General features: G+C 44.8%; 1 protein-coding gene across 1 annotated transcript; it reads left to right on the forward strand.

The window, feature by feature from the left end:
• Positions 1–4,996: 4,996 nt before the first annotated feature.
• On the forward strand, positions 4,997–13,619 carry LOC141102556 (centromere protein P-like). The gene is made up of 2 exons (XM_073591474.1): positions 4,997–5,129; positions 11,572–13,619. The coding sequence occupies exon 2, from the start codon at positions 11,660–11,662 to the stop codon at positions 12,527–12,529; it is 870 nt and encodes a 289-aa protein (XP_073447575.1). The 5' UTR covers positions 4,997–5,129; positions 11,572–11,659; the 3' UTR covers positions 12,530–13,619.
• Positions 13,620–24,485: the final 10,866 nt, after the last annotated feature.

Consider the following 24,485-nt stretch of genomic DNA (forward strand, 5'->3'; position numbering starts at 1 on the left):
CGGTCCAACTCTATTCAGGAAGCGTTAAATACATAACCCAACAACCTATTTTCAATGCCTGTGTGAAAGAGTAGTCCCTTTATGCATCTTTTTTTCGGTAATTCATAGCTCTGATCTTATTATCTGATTTTGCAGAGAATCATTCGATCAAATTATTTATCTAAACAAATAGTGAAAACATGATACAAGTGCTTCCATGTTTGTCCTGTGAATGTATTTTGTTTCCTTCATTGGTAAACATATCTAGAAAATATGATGATCATCAGAACACAGAAAATCTTCTTCCCCTCTAAATATTAGGCAGTGATGATTGCTGGTGTGGATAATTGGCTGTTAAACATGAATACACCATATAATTATCTTTTAACTTATTCACCAAAGCACTGCAATTCAGATGTAAATGTGAGGTATTCATTACTGTGATGAGAGGAAGTCCTGTTATTTTTAACCTTCCCAGCCTGGGGGTTTAATTAAAAAGGAAATGTAATTCTACAATGAATGGGGTCTAGTAAATGACAGAAGTAGCTATGTACTGTAAACAGTGCGGGGGCAAAATAACCGGCCAATAGAATTTTCACAATCACATTCTGCACTTACACAGGGATTTGGAGTGCTCATACACAAGACTATTTTCAGAAGTGCTGCAATGGATCTGAGTATTGTCTATGGTGATCTGCAAGTACGTGAGAATGATAATAGGAATGTGAGTAATATTTTGGAACAAAGTCTTTGGAATTTATAAAATATTTGCAGAGCTATTCATCCTGTGAAACTGCATGTACAATTATTCTGTGCAAATGGGAGCAAATCAAATGTCACTGCTGGTTGGATGTTTTTCATTCAAAGAAGTAGCATAGGGGTACAATTCTACCACTGGTCTACCATTGTCCTTGGCTACAGGACCCCTTTAAACAATTATTTAACCCTTCATCTGGAAAATACCACATTATGGCCAGTAGATGGAGCTGATAATCATAGGAAATAAATATTTATAGTTGACAGCTCAGTCTAGTGGCCACAATGTGGTATTTTGCAGATTCACTCTATTCTTTATGAATAAAGAATATCTGACATGGAGAGAAAATAGCCTAGTACCATTCAGGTTTGCCACAGTTTGCAATATAGGTTGGAGATGAGTTGGGGTTGGAGATGAATTCAGGTTAGAGATGAGATGGGGTCAGAGATAAGTTGGGGTTAGAGATGGGTTCAGGTTAGAGATGAGTTGGGGTTGGAAATGAGTTCAGATTAGTATTGAGTTTACGTTAGAAGTGGGTTGAGGTTGGAGATGAGTTGAGGTTGGGGATGAGTTGAGGTTGGGGATGAGTTGAGGTTGGGGATGAGTTGAGGTTGGGGATGAGTTGAGGTTGGAGATGAGTTGGGGTTGGCGATGAGTTGGGGTTGGCGATGAGTTTGACGGTATGCCTTGTACACACACTCAGATAATCGGATTATAAAAATCGCGTTTGGATTGATCGCACGATAGTCTGATCGGCTTTCGACAGCCAATCATGACAGTTCGTCCAACAATATCCGAAGGGACGAATACGAAAACTTTGCACGGATGACATCCCAGCAAACGACAATCGTTTAATCAGTACAATATGTATCCGCTAAAAATCGATAGACAACCACGCATGATCGGAAACATGAAAATAACCTGGAAGGAACCATGTTCGTACCGCGAAAATGCTCCAACATACAAACAGAAAATCGTTTGCAGCCTATCCCAATGTACACGAATATGCCTCTACAATACAAGTGAAAATAGCCAAAAGGCGTGGCAAACACAGGGGTCACACGTATGTGACATCATTTCCGATATGTAGCTACGCAAACAGGTACCTTTCGTAGAGCACAAATGCGAATGATAAGTCATATAATTATCTGATCGCGCGTAAGAGGCATTAGAATTAGAATTAGGATTGGGTTAAAGATGAGTTTGGGTTGGAGATGAGCTTGAGTTTGAGGTGAGTTGGGGTTGGAAATGAGATGATGTTAGAAATAGGTTGGAGTTTGAGATCAGTTGGGGTTGGAAATTAGTTCAGATTAGAATTGAGTTGACGTTAGAAGTGGGTTGAGGTTAGAGATGAGTTGGGGTTGGAGACGAGCTGGAGGTGAGTTGGGGTTGGAGATGAGTTGATGTTAGAAGTGGGTTGGGGTTAGAGATGAGTTGGGGTTGGAGACGAGCTGGAGGTGAGTTGGGGTTGGAGATGAGTTGATGTTAGAAGTGGGTTGGGGTTAGAGATGAGTTGGGGTTGGAGACGAGCTGGAGGTGAGTTGGGGTTGGAGATGAGTTGATGTTAGAAGTGGGTTGGGGTTGGAGATGAGTTGGGAGAAGTCAGTGCACAGAAGAAGAAGAAGGCGGAGTGCAGGGTGGACACACCTCCTCAGTGCAGTCATGTATATGTAGTCAGTGATAGATATAAGAATGAGGTGCTGAGCTCTGAGGAAATAAGGCGTTCTCTATGACCTCCTGTATTGATCCCCCCCCCCCCCCATATATCCTCTACAATATTACACTGTTGATGCGTTGCACAGAAAATTTGAAATGTATTTAACCAGTTAATGACTGCCCACCACAGATATACTGCGGCAGGGTGGCCGCTTTTCGCCAGATCAAGTACCTAGTATATGGTCTGACACTTCTGGGTCTGGGGCATGCATGTGCACCGTCGGTGACCCACTTCCACGGTGATTATACACAATGGGAACCCAGCAGCGGGTACCGTGGACTCGATGTTCGGCAGCACCCACCAATTACACAGGACACAGGCAGAATGGCAATCTGTCAGAAGGGAAGGTATTGATCCTGTGTTTCTGCTAAGCAGGAACAGGGATCTCTGCCTTCCTATAGTCTAAGCACCTATAGTATGCACAACCTAGGCACACAGTTAACCCTTTGATCGCCCCTGTTAACCCCTTCCCAGCCAGTCTCATTATTACAGTGACAGTGCATATTTTTAGCACTGATCACTGTACTGGTGTCACCGATACCCAAAAAGTGTCAAAAGTGTCCCAATTTGTCTGCTGCAATATCGCAGTCCTACTATAAGTTGCTGATCGCCTCCATTACTAGTACATAAATAAATAAATCTATCCCACAGTTTGTAGATGCTATAACTTTTGCGCAAAACAATCAATATACACGTATTTTTACCAAAAATATGTAGCAGAACACATATTGGCCTAAATTGATGAAGAAATTTGATTCATTACATTTTTTATTGGGTATGTTTTATAGCAAAAAGTAAAAAAAAATATATATTTTTTCAAAATTGTCTTTTTTTTGTTTATAGCCAAAAAAATTAAAATCGCACAGGTGATCAAATACCACTAAAAGAAAGCTCTATTTTTTTGGGGGGGGGAAGGCCATCAATTTTATTTGTGTACAGCATCGCATGACTGCGCAATTGTCAGTTAAAATAATGCAGTGCTGTATCGCAAAAAATTGCCTGGTCAGGAAGGGGGGTAAATCTTCCAGAGATTAAGTTGTTAAAAAAGAAAAAAAAATATATATTTTCCTTTATTTAACTCCCCCCCCCCCCCCCCTTTAGGCCCCTTTCACACTGGGGCGGTTTGCAGGCGTTATTGCGCTAAAAATACCGCCTGCAAACCGCCCCTAAACAGCCTCCGCTGTTTGTTCAGTGTGAAGCGGTGCGCTGGCAGGACGGTAAAAAAAGTCCTGCGAGCCGCATCTTTGGAGCGGTGTGTTCACCGCTCCTAAATCGCTCCTGCCCATTGAAATCAATGGGACAGCGCGGCTGTAGCCACGCTGTACAAGCGGTTTTAACCCTTTTTCGGCCACCAGCGGGGGTTAAAACCGCACCGCTAGCGGCCGAATACAGCCACAAAAACTACGGTAAAACATCGCTAAAAATAGCGCTGTTTTACCGCCGACGCTCCCAGCGCCCCAGTGTGAAAGGGGCCTTAGTAAGTATACAGGAGCCCTCTCCCCCATAGACTGTCACACACACTGTCTCTGTATGGGACATCGGATTGGCTCAGTAAACTCTCCCAGCAAAGACCCCTTCCACACTGCACAACTCAAAACTGCCAATAAAACTGGTGTTTTTGCGGCGTTGGCGGCTCCGTTTTTTTAAGGTCACGTGACCTCAGACCCCTTTCACACTTTTCAGGCATTTTAGCGCTAAAAATAGCGCCTGTAAACTGCTTCTCATGCCTCCCCAGTGTGAGAGCCCGAGTGCTTTGACAACGGGGCGGTGCGCTTGCGGGATGGGGAAAAAAAGTCCTGCAAGAAGCATTTTTAGGGCTGTGTAAGAATGCAGCGCTCCTACACCACCCATTGAAATGAATGGGCAGTGCACCTGAAAATTGATTCGGAAGTGCCGCAACACAGGTTGGTTTTAACCCTTACTGCTAACAGATCCGCCGCCCCAGTGTGAAAGCAGCCTTAAAAAAAAAAAAAGAGCCATTTTGCGGCACTTTTGAAGCGGTTCCCATTCATTTCAATGGAGAGGGGTGTTTTTTATGTGCTTTTTAGGCTGTTTTCACATTAAGGCGGCGGGTCCGTTAGCGGTAAAGCGCCACTCGTTTTAGCGGCAATTTTTGGCCGCTAGCGCGGCTTTTTTAACACCTGCTAGCGGCCGAAGAAAACTGCCCATGTTGCGGCGCTTCAATGGGCAGGGCGTTTTGGGAGTGGTGTAAACACTGACCCAAAGATGCTGCTTGCAGGACTTTTTTTCTGTCCCGCAAGCGCACCGCTGCAGTGTCAAAGCACTCGGGCTCTCACACTGGGGAGGCAGTTTTTAGGCACTTTACTAATGCTAATTTTAGCACTAAAACGCCTGAACAGCGCTTCAGTGTGAAAGCCGAAGTAGCCCCCCTCCCATGACGTCACTGTCTTTCCCCCTATGACATCACAAGCCCTCCCCCCATCCCGTCCACGGAGCTCAGTCTCAGAAAGAGAACAGAACTCATTACACTGAGTTACCACGTGACCGGGAACACGGACCTCCCCTCACCCATCACTGTTAGAGCGGCTCCTCCCTCCTCTCCTCCACGGCCAATCCGAGCTCTGGTCACACTCGGCCCGCCCCTTCTCTTGGCGCCGTATTTGAATCTGTCTGGGACTGAAGAGCGGCGCTGAGCGGAGCTCCGCCTACAGCCGGGTGAGTGGTGTGTACGGGGGGGGGAGGGGGAGGTTCTCCTGTGGAGCGGGGTGTTCGGTGTCCGGTGTCCGGTGATCTTCTCTCTGTAATGTCCCCGCCCACTCCTCTGTCCGTCCTCTCTCTCTATATATTCCTCTCCCTTGCTTTCTAATTAAAGGTACAGTCCACCTTTTCCCAAATGTAATATAATGCACCCACATTACCCCTCCCTGCCCATTCCGGTGTCCCTATAGGAAAGTGTTGTTTTTTTTGGAGGGGGGAGGGAGATCAGCAATTGTGTGACCAGACCACTGTGATTGGTTGTGACATGATGAGTCCCCCCTACCAATTGTTAGTGTATATGGAGCGCTGTCTCTGACATGGAGTCTTCCTTTAAGAAAATCCATTCAGACTGAGATGGAATGTTCACAGCAAATGTGTTGTTTTTATGTACACTCAAACGACATTGATCGTCAGGGAATGTACACCGAGAATTTGTTGTAGAAACATTCCTACAAAAGTCTGTTAGTGTATGGGCAGCTGTAGTGTGGAGGACATGTCAGTGTGATCGGGGTCCCTCTGCTGCAATGGATGATGGGACTTGTAGTCTTCTCAGTCACAGATCCCTGTGAATGGATGACTCAGCTGTGTGGGCGGAGCAATGCAAAAAAAAAAACACCACATGATTGCAGGGAGAAGTGCCCTTCAATTCAGGTAAAGGGTGCAGTAAAGTAGAACTATAGACAAAACTTTTTTTTTTTTTTTTCATTTCGGATAGAGTAAAGGAGGGTTATAACTAGGGCTGGGGAAATTAAAGATTAATTCCTCGATTAATTTTTTTTAGATTGATCAAAATTCTTTTGATCGGTACTCACCTCTCCGCTGGCTTCCGGGTCTTCAGGGAGTTCCGTCGGAGATCCGGTGATGTCACGGACATCGATGTCACCAGACTCCTCCCCCCTTCCCTTCGTTAGCAGACAGGCACTTGAGGAAGGGGGGAGGAGCCCGGTGACGTCGAAGTTCTGATTGAACGTAACGCGTATGGGGAGGAGCTACGCATGACGTCACCCGCTGCTGCCCTACGGAACTAACACGATTGTCGGCTTTATATGCTGTGTTTTTATCATCTTTATGTGAGTAGTTTGTGTTTGAACACAAAAATGAAATCTTATACTTAAACGGTGAGCAATTAGATCTTTTCTTTCTGCCCATGACCTGGCGTCCTTGCTGAGATCTAAGGAGACGTGAGAGAAGTTTATGGTCCGTGTTAACCCTTTTGATACCCGCTTGCATGACCACCTGTTTGCACAGGGGTCCATGCCATAAGGTGAGAGTGATTAGTTAGACCGGAGGTGGAGAAATTGTCACGCTACTGTGGAAAAAAAAAATTACTTACGTCAGTGCTACAGTTTGAATTTAAAACGTATTTGTGTGAACTGTGAAGTTAAGTCATGGATTGTGGAAACTAACTAGTGTCGGGTGATTGTATAAAGTGTATACCACATTTACCACTAGAGGTCGACCGATATGGGTTTTTCTCTGGCCGATGCCGATATTTAGAAATCGCGGAGGCCGATGGCCGATATGTGATGCCGATTTTTTTGGGCCGATATATTAGGCCGATTTTTTTTTTTTTTTTTTTTTCTTTTCCCCCCTTCATCTCATAAAATCTACCAGTTAGACCCCTTTCACACTGGGGCGTTTTTTTAGGCGCTTTTGGGCTAAAAATAGCGCCTGTAAAGTGCCTGTAAAACGGCTTCCCTACAGTCTCAGTGTGATATCCCGAGTGCTTTCACACTGAGGCGATGCGCTGGCAGGATGTCTTTGGAGCGGTGTTTACCGCTCCTCCACCACTCCTGCCCATTGAAATGAATGCGCACTGCTGCCGAAACGGCTGCAAAGCGTTTCGGCAGCAGCACTTCAGGGGCGCATTTAACCCCTTCCTCGGCCGCTAGCTGGGTTATAAGCGCCCCGCTAGCAGCCGAATAGCGCTGCTAAAATGACGGTAAAGCGCCGCTAAAACTAACAGCGTTTTACCATCAACGCCTGCCCACTCCAGTGTGAAAGCAACCTTAAGTAATAAGTGATACAGAAATTTTTTTACATTTAAACATTTATTGAACAAAACAAACCTCCAATCAGTTCACTTGTATGTATAATTTAGATTTAAAAAAAAAAAAACTATATCTTAAATATTAAATACACAAAAACAGGTAACCAAAACTTTTGGACGAAAAAAAATGGGCTAACTTTACTGCTTTTTTTTTTTTTTTTATTTTTAATTAGTGTATTTTATTTTTAAAAATTGCGTTTGAAAGACCGCTGCGCAAATACCGTGTGACATAAAATATTGCAACAACCGCTATTTTATTCCCTAGGGTCTCTGCTAAAAAAATATATATATATATAATGTTTGGGGGTTCTAAGTGATTTTCTAGCAGAAAATACAGAATTTTTACTTGTAAGCAACAAATGTCAAAAAAGATTTAGTCTTTAAATGGTTAAACTGAGAACTTCTACACACGAGTTCAGTCTATTGATAAAAGAACCTGAAAGAGATACAATGTATCTTCTTATCACTTGACTTGGCAGGCTGCCCAGAGGAGGAGAGAAGAAACCTTCAGACAACTTGCATTAACTTCTATTACAGAAGTCATTTGCAAGTCCCGCTGAAGTTATAATCGGCTTTTTTATCAGCACAATCGGCCGATGCCGATTAAGTAAAAAAAGCCAAATATCGGCCGATATATCGGTCGACCTCTATTTACCACTGACTAATGCAGAGTTGCAATGCAAGGAGATCAGCTAAAAGTAGTTGGATCTGTATGTGCGTTATAATCGATTAAAAAAAAAAAATCGAACACGAAAATTTTAATCAGTAACAGCCCTAGCTATAACCTCTGTCAGCTTTTTATTTATTTTTTGTCATCTCTGTCCTAGTGCAGAGATTTCTCTTCACTTCCTGTCCCATAGCCAAACAGGAAGTGAGAGGAAATCTCTGCAAATTAACCACTTCAGCCCCAGAAGGTTCCCCCCCCCCCAGGCTATTTTTTGTGCTACGGCACTGCGTTACTTTAACTGAAATTTGCGCAGTTGTGCGACACTGTACACAAACAAAATTGTTGTCCTTTTCTATCCACAAATAGAGCTTTCTTTTTGGGGCATTTGATCACCTCTGTGGTTTTTATTTTTTGCGCTATAAACAAAAAAAAAAGAGCGACAATTTTGAAAAAAACAATCATTTTTACTTTCTGCTACAAAACATAGCCAATAAAAAATTTTTGGCCAAAATGTATTCTGCTACATGTTTTTGGTAAAAAAAAATCCCAATAAGTGTTTATTGATTGGTTTGGACAAAAGTTATAGCGTCTACAAACTATGGGATATTTATATATGAAATTTTTAGGGGTGCACTGAATGGAAATTTTGGTGCCGAAAATGAAGGATGCACTAGACCGGAAACCGATACCAAAAATGACAGTTTTTAAAAAATATTTCTATTTTTACATATACGGTAGTTGTATTATATTCAACTTTTTAATTAACAGCATCAATTAAAATTTATATGAATTTATTGTTGGCCGATATTGGCACCTATAGTGCAAGAAAGGTCAAGAAAAATGCAGTCTCTGACCATCTCTTGTATCATGTCTGCAGTCTCTTAGTATTAGTATTAGCAAAATTTCCATTAGGTGCAACTCTAGCAGACATGATACAGGAGATGGTCAGAGATTGCAGACGTAGTACAGGAGATGGTAAGAGACTGCAGACATAATACAAGAGATCAATGCAGCCTCACCAGTGCCCGTCCATATGCAGCCTGCCTGTGCCCAGGAGCCTCACCAGTGCCTGTCCATATGCAGCCTGCCTGTGCCCAGCAGCATCACCAGTCCTCCACTCCCTCCTCACCATGATCTTACCATGATCCCTCAACCATGTGTCACGGAGGTGGATTTGAATTGCCTGGGCCGTAGTAATAGTGTCCCGCCTCCTGTGATCACCTCACACTGATTTAATGTCCCGCCATTGGATCAGTGTGCCGCCTATTACAGAAGTAACATTGTTACTACGGTCCAGGCAATTCAGCTCCGTGACACATGGAGATTATGGTGAGGAGGGATTGGAGGACTGGGCATGCCCGGGTGACACTCCCGCAATGGGCGTCACCCGGGGTGTACCCCGCCCCCTTTCGGTAACGGCTGTTTTTTTTTCTTTCAGCCGAATGAAAAAACACAGTTTTCGGCCAATAATTTTCGGTGCACCTCTAGAAATTTTTATTTATTTATTTTTTACTAGTAATAGAAGTGATTTATTTATTTTTCGGGACTTTGACATTGCGGCGGACAAATCGGACACCTATCTGTCAGTTTTGACACTTTTTGGGGACCAGTAACACTAATGCATGATCAGTGCTAAAAAAAAATGCACTGACACTGTACTAATGACACTGGCAGGGAAGGGGTTAACATCAGGGGCAATCAAAGGGTTAAGTCTGCCCCTAGGGGATGCTTGCTAACTGTGTGTGTGGGGGGGGGGTGCTTTGACTGGGAGAACACGGTGATCTGTGTTTCTGCTTAGTAGGAACACAAGATCTCCATCTTCCCCTCTGGCAGAATGGTGTCCTGTCTTGTTTACATAGGCAGACCGCCATTCTGCCTGTCCTCAGAACAATCGGCAGGTCCCAGCAGACATCACGTCTGCTGGACCCGCGGATTGGCTCCCGCTGTGTCCAATCACGGCGAGAGCGGGTCACCGGTGCATGCGCACGCACCAGACACCATGCACTAAATCACGTACAGGTAAGGGATTTTGTGCAGGAGGGCCGCTCTCTGCCGCAGTTTATCTGCGTAGGATGGTCCTTAAGGGGTTAAGGGAATACCTTGGGGACCCCCAGGTCACCAGAACTAGTGTCCCTGTTGGAAGATTTCCCCTTAATTACGTTTCTGGGTACAACTCAAAATTTGGGATTTTTCTTTTACTTAGGGCTGAAATCAACATAATAGTTGTCAACTATTTTCATAATTGATTAGTTGGCCTGCATACAGAATGCACTATTTGTTTACATTTTAGAAAAAAACTGTGCAACTCAGTACACCGTCCATACATGTCAGTAAGTGGCTGAGAAGTTGTGAATGTGTGAGGGGCAATGTCTTGTGGGACATGTAGTCCTGGGCAGGAGAAGGAAGTGAGTGATTCTAAAGGCAGATTTTTTTTTTTTTTTTTTTTTTTTTGTACCTTGCTATAGGGGCACTCTATACTATACTTTGTGGCTTGCTATGGGGACACACTGAAGGCAGGAGGAGTCAGAAGCGCCCTTGGGGGACCCCAAGAGAAGAGGATTGGGGCTGCTCTGTGCAAAACCATTACACAGAGCAGGTAAGTATAACATGTTTGTTATAAAAAAAAAAAAAAAAAAAAAAAGAGTTTACAATTACTTTGAAAACAGAATGGCCGTCAGGTAAAATCATCACCTGAACTATGTATGCTCTTTCCAGCACTGCCCACCCCCTGTGGCCACCTCTGGGCTAAATAATGGCCAGTGTCAATCAACCCACTTTCTGTGAGCCCATGCTGTTAGGGACACTCCCCCCTGGGGGGTGCGTCATACGCTGGCCCAGTCTCATAGTCCAGTACTCTGGTACTGATGTCAGCATTGCTGTCTGCAGTATAGAAGACTGCCCTTAGGCCTATGGCCTTCCTAACTCTGGAGTTCTTGCTCTTTAAACCGGGGGTGCGTGCCTCTATTGTTCAGTTGTTTTTTTTTCTAGCTCTGTTCTATAAATTGTACAATGTTACATGTAAGATGAACAAGAGGATCTACCTCTATTGCTCTAATAGTTTCTTTTTTTATGTACAATAAAAATATATTTACCTCCTAAACAGCTGGTGTTGCTAATATTGTTTGAATATTGATCGTCTTAGTCTCTAATAGGCGTTTCTGCCAACTTTAAAGTGTTCCTAAACCCAGGACCCTGCATTCACTATATCTGGTCTCCCACAGTACACACAACATGGAAATGCAATTATTTCAGTAAATATAAATTGCTAAGTAGCTTTTCTCATCAGCAGTATATAGCAGTTTTGTGATTTCTATCAGTGTCTGGTTAAAGCTTGTAGGAAGAGTTTTCATTCTCCTCTGACTGTCCTATAAGGCTGCATGACCCCTGACCCTCTGTCTGATTGGCCCTGTGTTGATTGCATGCATCCTCCCCAAAAAAATAAACTCTCTAGCAATACACACCAAACTGAGCATGTGCAGAGTGCCTCCTAGGGCTCTGTTCTATCAGCAGATGGATTGGGGACAGCCTTTACTGCATATACAGTGATTTTACTGTTGTGGGTTTAGTAACACGTTAAGGTTGTCAGTAAAAAAATGTGTTCCCTCAGTAAAATAGCTGTGGGTTGGCAGACTTGTAATGTGTCATTATCAGTAACGTTGAACTTCTTTATTGTTTCTTCTCAGGAACTGTGAAGCAGTCATCTAAAATAATAGAGGTGCACAACGTTTGAAGCTACCGCTGCTGAGGGGGGTTAGCATTGCCTCAGTAAGGATGTCAAAAGTCATGGAGCGGTGTGAAGATGCTATTTCATCTCTGAAGCAGGAGATTGCGGCACTTAAAGAGGAATACAAGGAAAATGAGAAAAACATTGCTGCCTTATCCACAGCTAGTGTGAAGAATTGTTTTGGGACATTTCAGGAAGACAGCAGAGAATGTATTGCAACAGTTACAAAGAATGTAAATACACAGCTTGCCCATGGGGAAATGGAAATGAAGTTCTTCATAAAAACCACAGGGATCGAGATTTTACAGTACTTCAAGATAACAGAGAAAAAAAATGAAAATGTTTTTTGCAACCATAAGTTGGTGGGCCGGTGCCAGTTTCTACCATTTGAGATGACATTTAAAACAACAGAGTATCAGAGTGAGGAACGATGGTCGTGTGATGTCACTCAAGTCAATGTCCACATGGATTGTAAGGGCGATCCAAATTTAATCAAGCTGGTGGAAAGAACAGAGGCAACTATGAATCTACAGGGCTTCTTCCGAACACTCTCAAGATATGCAGAATGGTGTGAATTCCGCACAAAAACTTTTTCCCATTTCAAGGAACGTTACCCTGCTGCTGTTGGACTTCCATATGGGTCCTCTGCAAATTATATGGTACTGGTGAACCCGAAACTTCCTAAGTGTGAGATGATTCTTGTTTGGGAAATCACCATAAATGACAGAGGAGCAGTCATACCCATTTTGGATTTACTACCCAAATTGCCAGAAGAAGCAATTTCTGTTGATAAAACTGCAGTCCTGGAAGATGCTGCACCAGCCTTCAAGAGTCTGCTTCAGATATTTGGGATCCAAGGTTCCATAGAGAACATCATTCATTCCTTCTGCTTGAACAAAGTCAATGTCAGTCCATAGTGTTCTTGGCCTAATGTTTCTACATTGATCATACTGCTGTTATATGTTATGAAAACTAAACTTTGCAGTTGGGTATAATTTATAAAGCTTATAGATATGTCATGCTTTTTGTACAATATGTATAGCGTGTTCTACAACACATTGCAAAACTAAAAATTAAAGTGATCTAAAGTCAAACCATTTATGGATAGAGTATAAAATAGTAGAATTCCTGACAATTTAATTTTTTTTGGCTATTGTAGAAATTTCTTCTAATTTCTTGTCCTGGAGACACAACAGGTAGTGAGAGGTTTTCTCTCCAAAGTGAGGGAAATCCTCCCTAATGCCGCGTACACATGAGCGGATTTCTCATCGGAAAAAGATATGACGGCTTTTCCGACGGGATTCCGCTCAAGTTTGCCTTGCATACACACGGTCAAGCAAAAGTTCACTGAAATTACGACCACCAAGAACGTGGTTACGTACAACACTACGACGAGCTGAGAAAATGAAGTTCAATGTTTCCGAGCATGCGTCGAATTGTTTCCGAGCATGCGTAGGGATTTTGCGCATCGGAATTGCCACAGACGATCGCATTTTCGTATAGGAACTTTTCCTGACCGAAAAATTTAGAAAATGCTCTCAATCTTTTGCTGGCTGGAATTCGTCCGGCAAAAATCCGATGGAGCATACACACAGTCGCATTTTCCGACGAAAAACTCTCATCGGTCTTTTGCGGGCCAAAATTCCTATCGTGTGTACGCGGCATTAGACAGTTTTTATGGAAACAAGCAGAGACATGAGTTCTGGTTAGTTTCCCCCCACACTTACCTCTATCAAGGGGTGATTTTTAGCACCTGTGCTGCCCTAATATCCATTCACAAGGATCTGGCAATGGAAAGACTACAAGTTCCATCTGCCATTACGGTCAAGGGACCACACTTGTAATTTCTTTACTTCCTCCAGCCCCATAACAGAAAGTCAGTACTACTATATGGATCTAGGGCTAGGATGTATGAGCCAGTGTATTACACGCATGATGTACTAATCGTGGTTGCAATTTTCTGCAGGCTTTAATGCAAAAATTTAATAAATGCACATTTTTCTTTTATTGTTGATTCATTTATTATGTTTTTGCACAAGGTGGACCACACCATTAATCCCTTCTGAGTGCTTTTGGTACAATGGCACAAAAATTATATGGTGGTGGTTTTTTTTTTTTTTTTTTTTTCTTTTAACAGTGATAGTGTGCTCTTGAAAGTAGATCGACCTATGTGGTCATATGACAGCGTTCAGTGTTCTCTCTGAGAGGTTATAAAACACATTTTATCTATTAATTCCTCTACTACAGAAGAATAAAAGCACGGAAAGTGTAACACTCCTTATGTCAAGAGCACTCCTACAAGTTGTTAGTTGGAGCGGAGCCAAGACGATGGGCATCTGGTGCGGTTCCTGTGCTCTGGAATGCTCTTAGAAGTTACTTTCACTATGCTCAGCCTGACATCAAGGTTGCTTTGCTTGGAATTCTTTGATAGGCTATATGAATTCTACTTTCCAAAGGCAGAAAACAGGTCAATTTTGCATGCACTTGTTGAACAATGAACTTGATTAGATGGCGTGCACCTTGAATAATATAATTAGATTATATGATTCAAAATTCTCATCTACTGTATCTATTATCATTATTAAAGTGTAACTCTGCTTTTGTTGAGAAAAAACAACATTCCCCTCTGGGTGGTCTATGTACATTGCAAGGATTTTAACAAACTTTGTTGCAGATTTCTACTTTTTTGTTATTCTGAAGAAATCTGTTTGTTCCCTTGTGCTAAATGAGTCTAATGGGAGTGGTTTCATATTTATCAATCAGCTGCTGCACCTGCAGGGCTCTAATGAGGAACATTGCAGGGTCTGCATCCCTTTTTTAGACGTTATTTCCTATTGGGAGTATCTCACCAAAAATGACATTTGTGTTGCAGGGGATGCCTGATATCTGCCTTGTATCTTAATGGAGACTTCTGGGAAAATCAATGAGCCAATCACACAAGCAGGAAATTATGTTTCTGGGGAGCAGGGGGGGTTACAGCAGCTGCAGATTGGAAAGGTCATTTTTAATAACATTCAATTACAATATGACTGTTGCAATTGTATATGCTATATTATTTTTTTTGCTATTTTTTTCCACAAAAGTGGAGTTACCCTTTAATATTGTGCCCCTTTGTAGTAGTACATTTTATATAGTAATACAAAGCTTCCATGGGCTATCATCTTCCTATAAATTATGTTATAGGCACACTGACCAGCAAGAACAACAAAAGCAAAGGGCCAATGTTGCATAAAATAGCATTGTGTACAATGGCTGGCGCTCAGGACCCAAAGAAGCAAAAAATCAATTGATGCAGGCTTTACGTCCTCCTCAAAGCCCAAAAGTACATTGAGTGTACAGTTTTTAAAAAAATGTACAAAATATACAGTTTTTACTGTGCCTTTTGGAATTATCTTTCAAGCTTGGTCCACACTTATGTGATGCCAGACATGGCATGTGATTCGCACCGCATTTCTGTGCAGAGCACATGCGATGTAGTTGATGCAAATTCAACCATACATTTTTATGTCTGAAATCACATCGTATTCACACCAAAATGGTGCAGGACCCTTTTTTTTTTTGGTCTGCACTGGAATCGGATCACATGGGTGTTCAGACCCATGAGATCCGATTCCACAGTTCCCACTGCGTTCTCCGAACCAATTTGGGGGTGTCATTAACCCCCCTAGCAGAGAGTCAGATGTGACCCGCACAGGAATCGCAGTGGTTCCTGCATTGCACCAGTGTGAACCGAACCTAAATGATGACAGTCCTCTCATTACAGATGCAGGTGTTGGGGGGGCCTCTCCAGAAAAAACACCCTTCATTCCCCTCAATCCTGGCATTTGCAGGATGGCTAAATATCACAATGATGTTCTCCCTGGTGGCCACTCAAAATACGCATGCGTCTCTTCTCCCAGCTTCAGCTTTACTAGTGCATATATAGAAGAAGCGCCAGACTAAAAAAAAGTCCAAATGAACTTAATGATGTTGTGTTAAGACATTCAACACGTTTCGAGGGTCAAAGGATCTCCCCCCCCCCTTCATCAGGGCTTCAGTTAAAAATGAGAAGGCTTCTTATTTTGACTGTTGAAGCAGATACTGCTGGCCAGGAATCCTAATCCAGCAATCAGCTTCCCTGCACAGATTCAAACAGAAAAGCCTTATTTTGAGTCTAGTAACATGCACAAGTCTGGAATATTTCTGCACTTCTTGGTATCTTTATTGAAGCATTAAAATGACATCACATGTATGACAGGTACATTAAAAGATTATGCATTTCGTGCTAAAGTCGGTGCTTACTCATGGTTCTCATTTTTAACTGAAGCCCTGATGAAGGGGGATTTCCTTTGACCCCTGAAACGCATTGGTTGTCTTTTAACACAACATAAATTAATTTGGACTTATTACTATGGCACCCTCCGTATATGCATGTGTTTTCCTGGTAACCTGCTGGAGTACCCACTGTAGGGTAGGGCCTTGCCTGTTGTGAGCAGCCTAACCTAAGCTAGTGGGCTCTTCAAATGTCTCTTGCCCTCTCACTACCTTGTTTAAACTCTCAGTCAGTGGTGGTGCGTCCATAAAGGGCGCAGGAGCGCCGCCCCCTCTCTCCTGGCACTGCTCTATCACCATAGATAGATTCATGCATTGCATGAATCTATCTATGGTCACCGCTGACACCCTCTATTCAGGTGTCCGGCCCATTTTTGGGCGCCGGGCACCTGAATTACAGCGGCAAGGGTGTTTTCTGGAAGCACCTGATTAGAGCCGTAGGCTCTAATAGGCGCCCAAAAAGGTGAACAGTGGGTGCAATGCTGTGCGTTCGCTGTTCACTCAGCTGTGTGTTAGCAAAGCAAAGGAATTCTCTTTGATAACACTGAACTGCTTCTCAGCCAATCAGGTGCTCAGGTCTGTTACCTGTCCCTGATTGGCTGAAACATCAGGCGCTGTGATTGGACGCCTGATAGGGAGGACGGAAGAAGACATCGAGGAGCGTGCAGGACACCGCCGCTGACCTGCTGTGAGACAGGTAAGTGCAGGGTGATGCACACTGGCAGCATTTGATGGGGCACAGTAGCGGCAATTGATGGGCACACTGGCAGCATTTGATGGGTACAGTAGCTGCGTTTGATGGCACAGTGGCTGCGTTTGATGGGCACAGTGGCTGCATTTGGGCACAGTGGCTGCGTTTGATGGGCACAGTGGCTGCGTTTGATGGCACAGTGGCGGCATTTGATGGGCCCAGTAGCTGCGTTTGATGGCACAGCGGCTGCAATTGATTTTTTTTTTTTCAGTTTGTTTGCGCCCCCCCAAAAATTTTGAGCACCAGCTGCCACTGCTCTCAGTGCTTCTTGGATGCCCTTTTTTTTTTTCATTTGAGTCCGCTATACCAGTGGCCACTCAGGTCTGTTCAGTTTTGAGCACCAGTTCAGAAGAATATCGGGGAACTGGAGAAAGTGCAGAGAAGAGCAACCAAACTGATAAGAGGCATGGAAGAGCTATGAGGAAAGATTAAAGGAACTGAATTTATTCTCTCTTGAGAAGAGGAGATTAAGGGGGGGGGGGATATGATCAACATGTACAAATAGATAAGTGGTCCATATAGTGAACTTGGTGTTCAGCTTAAGGTCATCACAGGACAAGGGGGCACTGTTTACATCTGGAGGAAAAGAGATTTAGGCCCCTTTCACACGAGACGGAGTCCGCCTCTGTCCGCCGGCTCAGTGGGAGATCTCTCCGTTGATCTCCGCTGAGCCGGCGGATGACAGGTCTCTCTCTGTTCACTGAGCGGGGAGGGGCTTGTCAGGCGCCGCTGCCGCCTATGGAGGGATCGGATGAAAACGGACAGCAAGTCCGTTTTCATTAGATCTCATCCGATCCGTCAGCGACGGACCTGGACGTAGGGCCATCCATCTGCTTTTAGCGGATCGGACCGGGTCAGATGTCAGCGGACATGTCTCCGCTGACATCCGTCGCTCCATAGGCTAACATGGAGCGCCTGTTCAGGTCCGCCGTCAAAACTGACAGGCGGACCTGAATGGTCCGATCGTGTGAAAGGGGCCTTTATCTCCAAATACGGAAAGGTTTCTTCACAGTAAGAGCTGTGAAAATGTAGATTCAAGAGATGGTTTTGGCCAGCTCAGTAAATTGATTTAAAAAAAGGCCTGGATTATTTTGCCCCACTGGAACAAATTAGATCATGCATTATTGGGGGGGGAGGTGTTGCCTTCCTCTGGATCAACTGTGGGTATAGGCCCGTGCTGCAAACGGCAGAATGAGTGGCACAGCATTTTGTCTGGAGAAGTCCCCCTGCAGCTGCACCTATAATGAAAGGACCTTCATCATTTACAACAGAAGGAGCTTTGGTATGTACTATTAGTTGGATAAAGAACTTCATTGGGGATTTTTGGAAAATCTTCAGGAAGGTGAACTTACACTTTAATAAATACACACAGCTTTGTAATGGCACAGAATCAATATGGACTTTTTAAAACATACCATGCAGCGGTCTGTTATTCGCAAGTAACCATATCCGAACGTCCAAAGGAATGTGTTTATTATCCAGCCAGAAAAATCCGGTTGATGCCGATACCATCACTGCTAGTACCATAGTAGTCTCTGCGTTTAAAATAGTGCAAGCCATGAATTCCATTTGTAATACGTTACATAAAAGAGCTGATAACCTGACAGAGGAGGCGTCGTGTGATGGAATGCTTTCACTTCATAGCAACCTCATCCTGTGTTGCTAAGTGGAAATAGGGTTTTAAGATTCCATAAAGGCAATGAGATTAGATGTGCCCAATGACTGACTCTACAGTGCAGCCAGATCATTTCCTTGTCCTGCCTGTGTGCGTTTGAGGGCAGCCTGACCTGTAGGCAATCCGAATCCTAATCAGTCTGAAAATCACAGTTTTTAGTAGATGTAGAAATGCACTGCCTATAGCTCACTCACAGTAGGCACAGAGGGCTTTCTGTAGGAAAAACAACTATTTCTGCTCCCCAAAGTCACAGATGTTTGCATACATCAGTCTGTATAAGTTAATGACAGGTTGTGGTCGTATGCTGGTAAGCATACACCTGAGCGTTACCATGTGGACACATACGTATGTGCATCCCTGTACGTATGTAAACAGTCAGATGTACAGTCGCAGCATCTCATTGATTTGTACAGGCTGCTACCCCAAACTGTACACATACACCCAGGGCCACCATCAGGAGGGTACAGCCGTTACAACTGTAAGGGACCCCGAGGTCTGAGGGGCCCGCCCGGGCAAGAAGAAGGCAGGACGGGTGGAGGGGATCCATGCTGTGCAGTATAGAAACCACCTGAGCTGGGACCAGGTAGGAAGCTACAAGTAGGGGCTGTGAAGGTGAGGGAGGGGGACTGTTGGTGTACAGGGAGGGGCAGAGGCTTGTGTGTGTACAGATGTGTGTATGTGGGGCTGCCATATATACAGGGGGGGGGTGGCTGACATATATACAGGTGTGTGTGGGGGGCGCTGACATATATATACAGGTGTGTGTGTGAGGGCGCTGACATATATACAGGTGTGTGTATGGGGGACGCTGACATATATATACAGGTGTGTGTGTGGGGGGCGCTGACATATATACAGGTGTGTGTGTGGGGGGCGCTGACATATATACAGGTGTGTGTGGGGGGCGCTGACATATACAGGTGTGTGTGGGGGGAGCTGACATATATACAGGTGTGTATGGGGGGTGCTGACATATATACAGGTGTGTGTGTGTGTGTGGGGGGTGGGCGCTGACATATATACAGGTGTGTGTGGGGGGCACTGAGATATATACAGGTGTGTGGGGGGCGCTGACATATATACAGGTGTGTGTATGGGGGACGCTGACATATATACAGGTGTGTGTGTGGGGGGTGCTGACATATACAGGTGTGTGTGTGGGGCGCTGACATATACCATGTGGACACATACATACGTGCATCCCTGTACGTATGTAAACAGTCAGATGTACAGTCGCAGCATCTCATTGATTTGTACAGGCTGCTGCCCCAAACTGTACACATACACCCAGGGCCGCCATCAGGAGGGTACAGCCGTTACAACTGTAAGGGACCCCGAGTCCTGAGGGACCCGCCCGGGCAAGAAGAAGGCAGGACGGGTGGAGGGGATCCATGCTGTGCAGTATAGAAACCACCTGAGCTGGGACCAGGTAGGAAGCTACAAGTAGGGGCTGTGAAGGTGAGGGAGGGGGACTGTTGGTGTACAGGGAGGGGCAGAGGCTTGTGTGTGTACAGATTTGTGTATGTGGGGCTGCCATATATACAGGGGGGGTGGCTGACATATATACAGGTGTGTGTGGGGGGCGCTGACATATATATACAGGTGTGTGTGTGAGGGCGCTGACATATATACAGGTGTGTGTATGGGGGACGCTGACATATATATACAGGTGTGTGTGTGGGGGGTGCTGACATATATACAGGTGTGTGTATGGGGGACGCTGACATATATACAGGTGTGTGTGTGGGGGGGCGCTGACATATATACAGGTGTGTGTGGGAGGCGCTGACATATATACAGGTGTGTGTGTGTGGGGGGTGGGCGCTGACATATATACAGGTGTGTGTGGGGGCACTGACATATATACAGGTGTGAGGGGGCGCTGACATATATACAGGTGTGTGTGTGAGGGAGCTGACATATATACAGGTGTGTGTATGGGGGACGCTGACATATATACAGGTGTGTGTGTGTGTGTGTGGGGACGCTGACATATATACAGGTGTGTGTGGGGGGCACTGAGATATATACAGGTGTGTGGGGGGCGCTGACATATATACAGGTGTCTGTATGGGGGACGCTGACATATATACAGGTGTGTGTGTGGGGGGTGCTGACATATACAGGTGTGTGTGTGGCGCTGACATATACCATGTGGACACATACGTACGTGCATCCCTGTACGTATGTAAACAGTCAGATGTACAGTCGCAGCATCTCATTGATTTGTACAGGCTGCTGCCCCAAACTGTACACATAAACCCAGGGCCGCCATCAGGAGGGTACAGCCGTTACAACTGTAAGGGACCCCGAGTCCTGAGGGACCCGCCCGGGCAAGAAGAAGGCAGGACGGGTGGAGGGGATCCATGCTGTGCAGTATAGAAACCACCTGAGCTGGGACCAGGTAGGAAGCTACAAGTAGGGGCTGTGAAGGTGAGGGAGGGGGACTGTTGGTGTACAGGGAGGGGCAGAGGCTTGTGTGTGTACAGATTTGTGTATGTGGGGCTGCCATATATACAGGGGGGGGGGTGGCTGACATATATACAGGTGTGTGTGGAGGGCACACATATATACAGGTGTGTGTGTGGGGGGCACTGACATATATACAGGTGTGTGTGTGTGGGGCACTGACATATATACAGGTGTGTGTGTGTGGGGGGGGAGCGCTGACATATATACTGATGTGTGTATGGGGGCGCTGACATATATACAGGTGTGTGTGGGGGCGCTGACATATATACAGGTGTGTGTGTGTGGGGGGTGCTGACATATATACAGGTGTGTGTGGGGGGCGCTGACATATATACAGGTGTGTGTGTGTGGGGGGGCGCTAACATATATACAGGTGTATGTGGGGGGCACTGACATATATACAGGTGTGTAGGGGGCGCTGACATATATACAGGTGTGTGTGTGGGGGGGGCGCTGACATATATACATGTGTGTGTGTGGGGGGCACTGACATATATACAGGTGTGTGTATGGGGGACGCTGACATATATACAGGTGTGTGTGTGGGGGGTGCTAACATATATACAGGTGTGTGTGGGGGGCGCTGACATATATACAGGTGTGTGGGGGGGGCTGACATATATACAGGTGTGTGTGGGGGCACTGACATATATACAGGTGTGGGGGGCGCTGACATATATACAGGTGTGTGTGTGAGGGCGCTGACATATATACAGGTGTGTGTATGGGGGACGCTGACATATATACAGGTGTGTGTGTGGGGGGGGGGCGCTGACATATATACAAGTGTGTGGGGGGGGCACTGACATATATACAGGTGTGTGTGTGAGGGCGCTGATATATATACAGGTGTGTGTATGGGGGACGCTGACATATATACAGGTGTGTGTGTGGGGGGTGCTGAGTGCATACAGGTGATGTGGCTTGTGTGCGGATTCGGAAGGATGGCCCATAGGCAATCCCTGGGGAACATTGGTGGTCAGGCTCAGGGGGGCCCAGGCCTAAAGCTCTGTAAGGGGCCCAAAAAAAATGTGTGTGTGGGGGTCGCTGACATATATACAGGTGTGTGGGGGTCGCTGACATATATACAGGTGTGTGTGGGGGGCACTGACATATATACAGTTGTGTGTATGGGGGGAGCTGACATATATACAGGTGTGTCTATGGGGGGCACTGACATATACACAGGTGTGTGTGTGGGGGGGCGCTGACATATATACAGGTGTGTGTGTGGGGGGCGCTGACATATATACAGGTGTGTTTGTGTGGGGGGGGCGCTGACATATATACAGATGTGTGTGTGTGTGGGAGGGGGGGGGGTGAGTGCATACAGTTGAGGTGGCTGGTGTGCGGATTTGGTAGGATGGCCCATAGGCAATCGCTGGGGAACATTGGTGGTCAGGCTCAGGGGGCCCCAGGCCTAAAGCTGTGTAAAGGACCCAAAAATTTCTGATGGTTGCCTTGCATACACCTATAACTGCCTTGTGCAGATATACACTTGTATTTTTACGGAGTACGGTCTTCAGTGCCTGTCTGAGTGAGCATTAATTAAAGGATGTCTGGATGTCAATTTAATGGGAATATTTAGTAGTTATATACATATTTTCTCTCTAAAAGTGGTTGTAAAGGCATAATTTTTGTTTCGTAAATTTCATAATTATACTTATCTGCTCTGTGCAATAGTTTTACACAGAGCGGCCCCTTATCTGGGGTCCCCTCACTGGCGCTGTTTGCTCCTCCTCTTCTCTGAGTGCCATGCGGGCATGCTCCTGAGCCAGGCTATGTACATCTATAGACATACACAGCGTGTCTTCCCCCCCCCCCGCCCCCCCGATCCCTCCTCACAGAAACTGATTGACCACAGCAGGAGCCAATGGCTCCTACTACTGTCTCTGTGTCCTGTGAGTAGAGGGAGAGCAATGCTGCTACAGTAAGCCACAGCCCTGGATCAAAAGAGTAGCCAGGTTAGTATTTAAGGTAGGGGCAGCTGATCATTAAAAGTTTTTTATCCTAAAGCAGAGAATGCATTAAGATAAAAAATAACCTTATGCCTTTGGAAACACTTTAAATATGGCCATTTTTAAAAAGCTGATGCATATAAAAAGTTTGTACTTTTATATCTAGTCAGCAGTTGTTGCTCTGCTCATTTTCACATTTGTCAGATTAGCATTTTATGGGATTGGCTGTGCATACCAGAACCAGTGGGAAAGAAGCCAGAGAGCACCGATCTCTGCTATTCCCCTAGCCCAAGGGTCTCCAAACTTTCTAAACAAAGATCCAGTTTACTGTCCTTCAGGCTTTACAGGGCCTGACCTTTGGCATAGAAAATGTCCTGGTAATGGTAAAAATACCCCATCATTGCTGTCTGTGAGCATAATAGTGGCCAATGGTTGGTGTCAGTGGGATCAATAGTACCTCGTTATTGGTGTCAGTGGGAAAAATAGTGTCTCAACATTGGTATAAGTGGGAGAGAAATAGTGGCACATCGTAGGTGTCAGTGGGAGGAATAGTGCTACATTGTTGGTGTCAGTGGGAGGAAAAGTGCTTAATTGTTGGTGCCAGTGATAGCAATAGTGCCCCATTGTTATATAGACAGTGAGGGGCGCATCAGTAGTGCAATACCCAAATCATTAAATAATCGTGTTAACTCAATAAAGTAATAAAGTGCAACAGTGCATAATGCAATATATAATAATAAATCATGTAAATGCCAATTAAAGTGAATATAGTGCAAAAAAGTTCATAATTTGTCTCATATTGTTATGAAACAAAAAACCCCAATCTTCTTAAATACACTCCAATCACCACATGACAATAAAGTGCAAAATGCTGTAAATTCGTGCTTCACGAAGTGATAAGTCAAAGCGCTCACCAGACAGTAGTGGCCACAGAGTGACCCTCAGGCATGGAAAAGATCAAGTGGAATATCTCATCAGGAGTTTCCTTCCCGATGTTGTGGCATAGAAGATTGCTGTGCAGAGGGACTCCAGTGGCAGGACAACAGAAGTGTATATATGTGTGTGACTTCTTATACCAGAGCCCTGGTACTTCAATTCCACAACCAAATCTGTCTCCATGTGTTCATCTCTAAAGGAGAGTGCCCCATTGTTGGCGTCAGTGGGAGGAATTATGCCCAATCTTAAAGTCAGCGGAAGAAATAGTGCCAGGTAAAAGCAACCAAAGGGCCGCCATCTGGCTCCCTGGTCACAGTTTGGAGACCACTGCCCTGGACTAAACAAAACTTAATAAGCATTAGGCTCCCTAGCATGCAGGGAATGTGGGAGTTAGGGAGGTGTGTGCAAGATGGAAAAAGAGACAGAGAGGAAGAGGCTAATATACAGAAAAAAGAAGAGGGAGGAATGAGAATAACCGAACAAGAAAGAAAACAAAAAAGTGGGGTTGGTCAAGCCTAGGTATCAAGGTGTCTTAGAAATTGGGGTTTGGACACTGAGTTGAAAGTCACAAGCAAACAATGAGTGATCCAGGTATCTCATATTTTAGAATTTAGGTAGCCTATCACGTTAAATGACGGTCGGTATTTTATACAGCATGCATTGGAGCATATACAATTTGAATGTAGCTGATAAAATGTTAGGCGTTTTCCAGGGTTGCCAATTTGTTTCCCCACTGTTAAGACATAGCTAAGATGGTGGGTTTTGCATTT

The sequence above is a fragment of the Aquarana catesbeiana genome, linkage group LG07 (assembly GCF_042186555.1).
Source record: "Aquarana catesbeiana isolate 2022-GZ linkage group LG07, ASM4218655v1, whole genome shotgun sequence".
Taxonomy (NCBI): domain Eukaryota; kingdom Metazoa; phylum Chordata; class Amphibia; order Anura; family Ranidae; genus Aquarana; species Aquarana catesbeiana.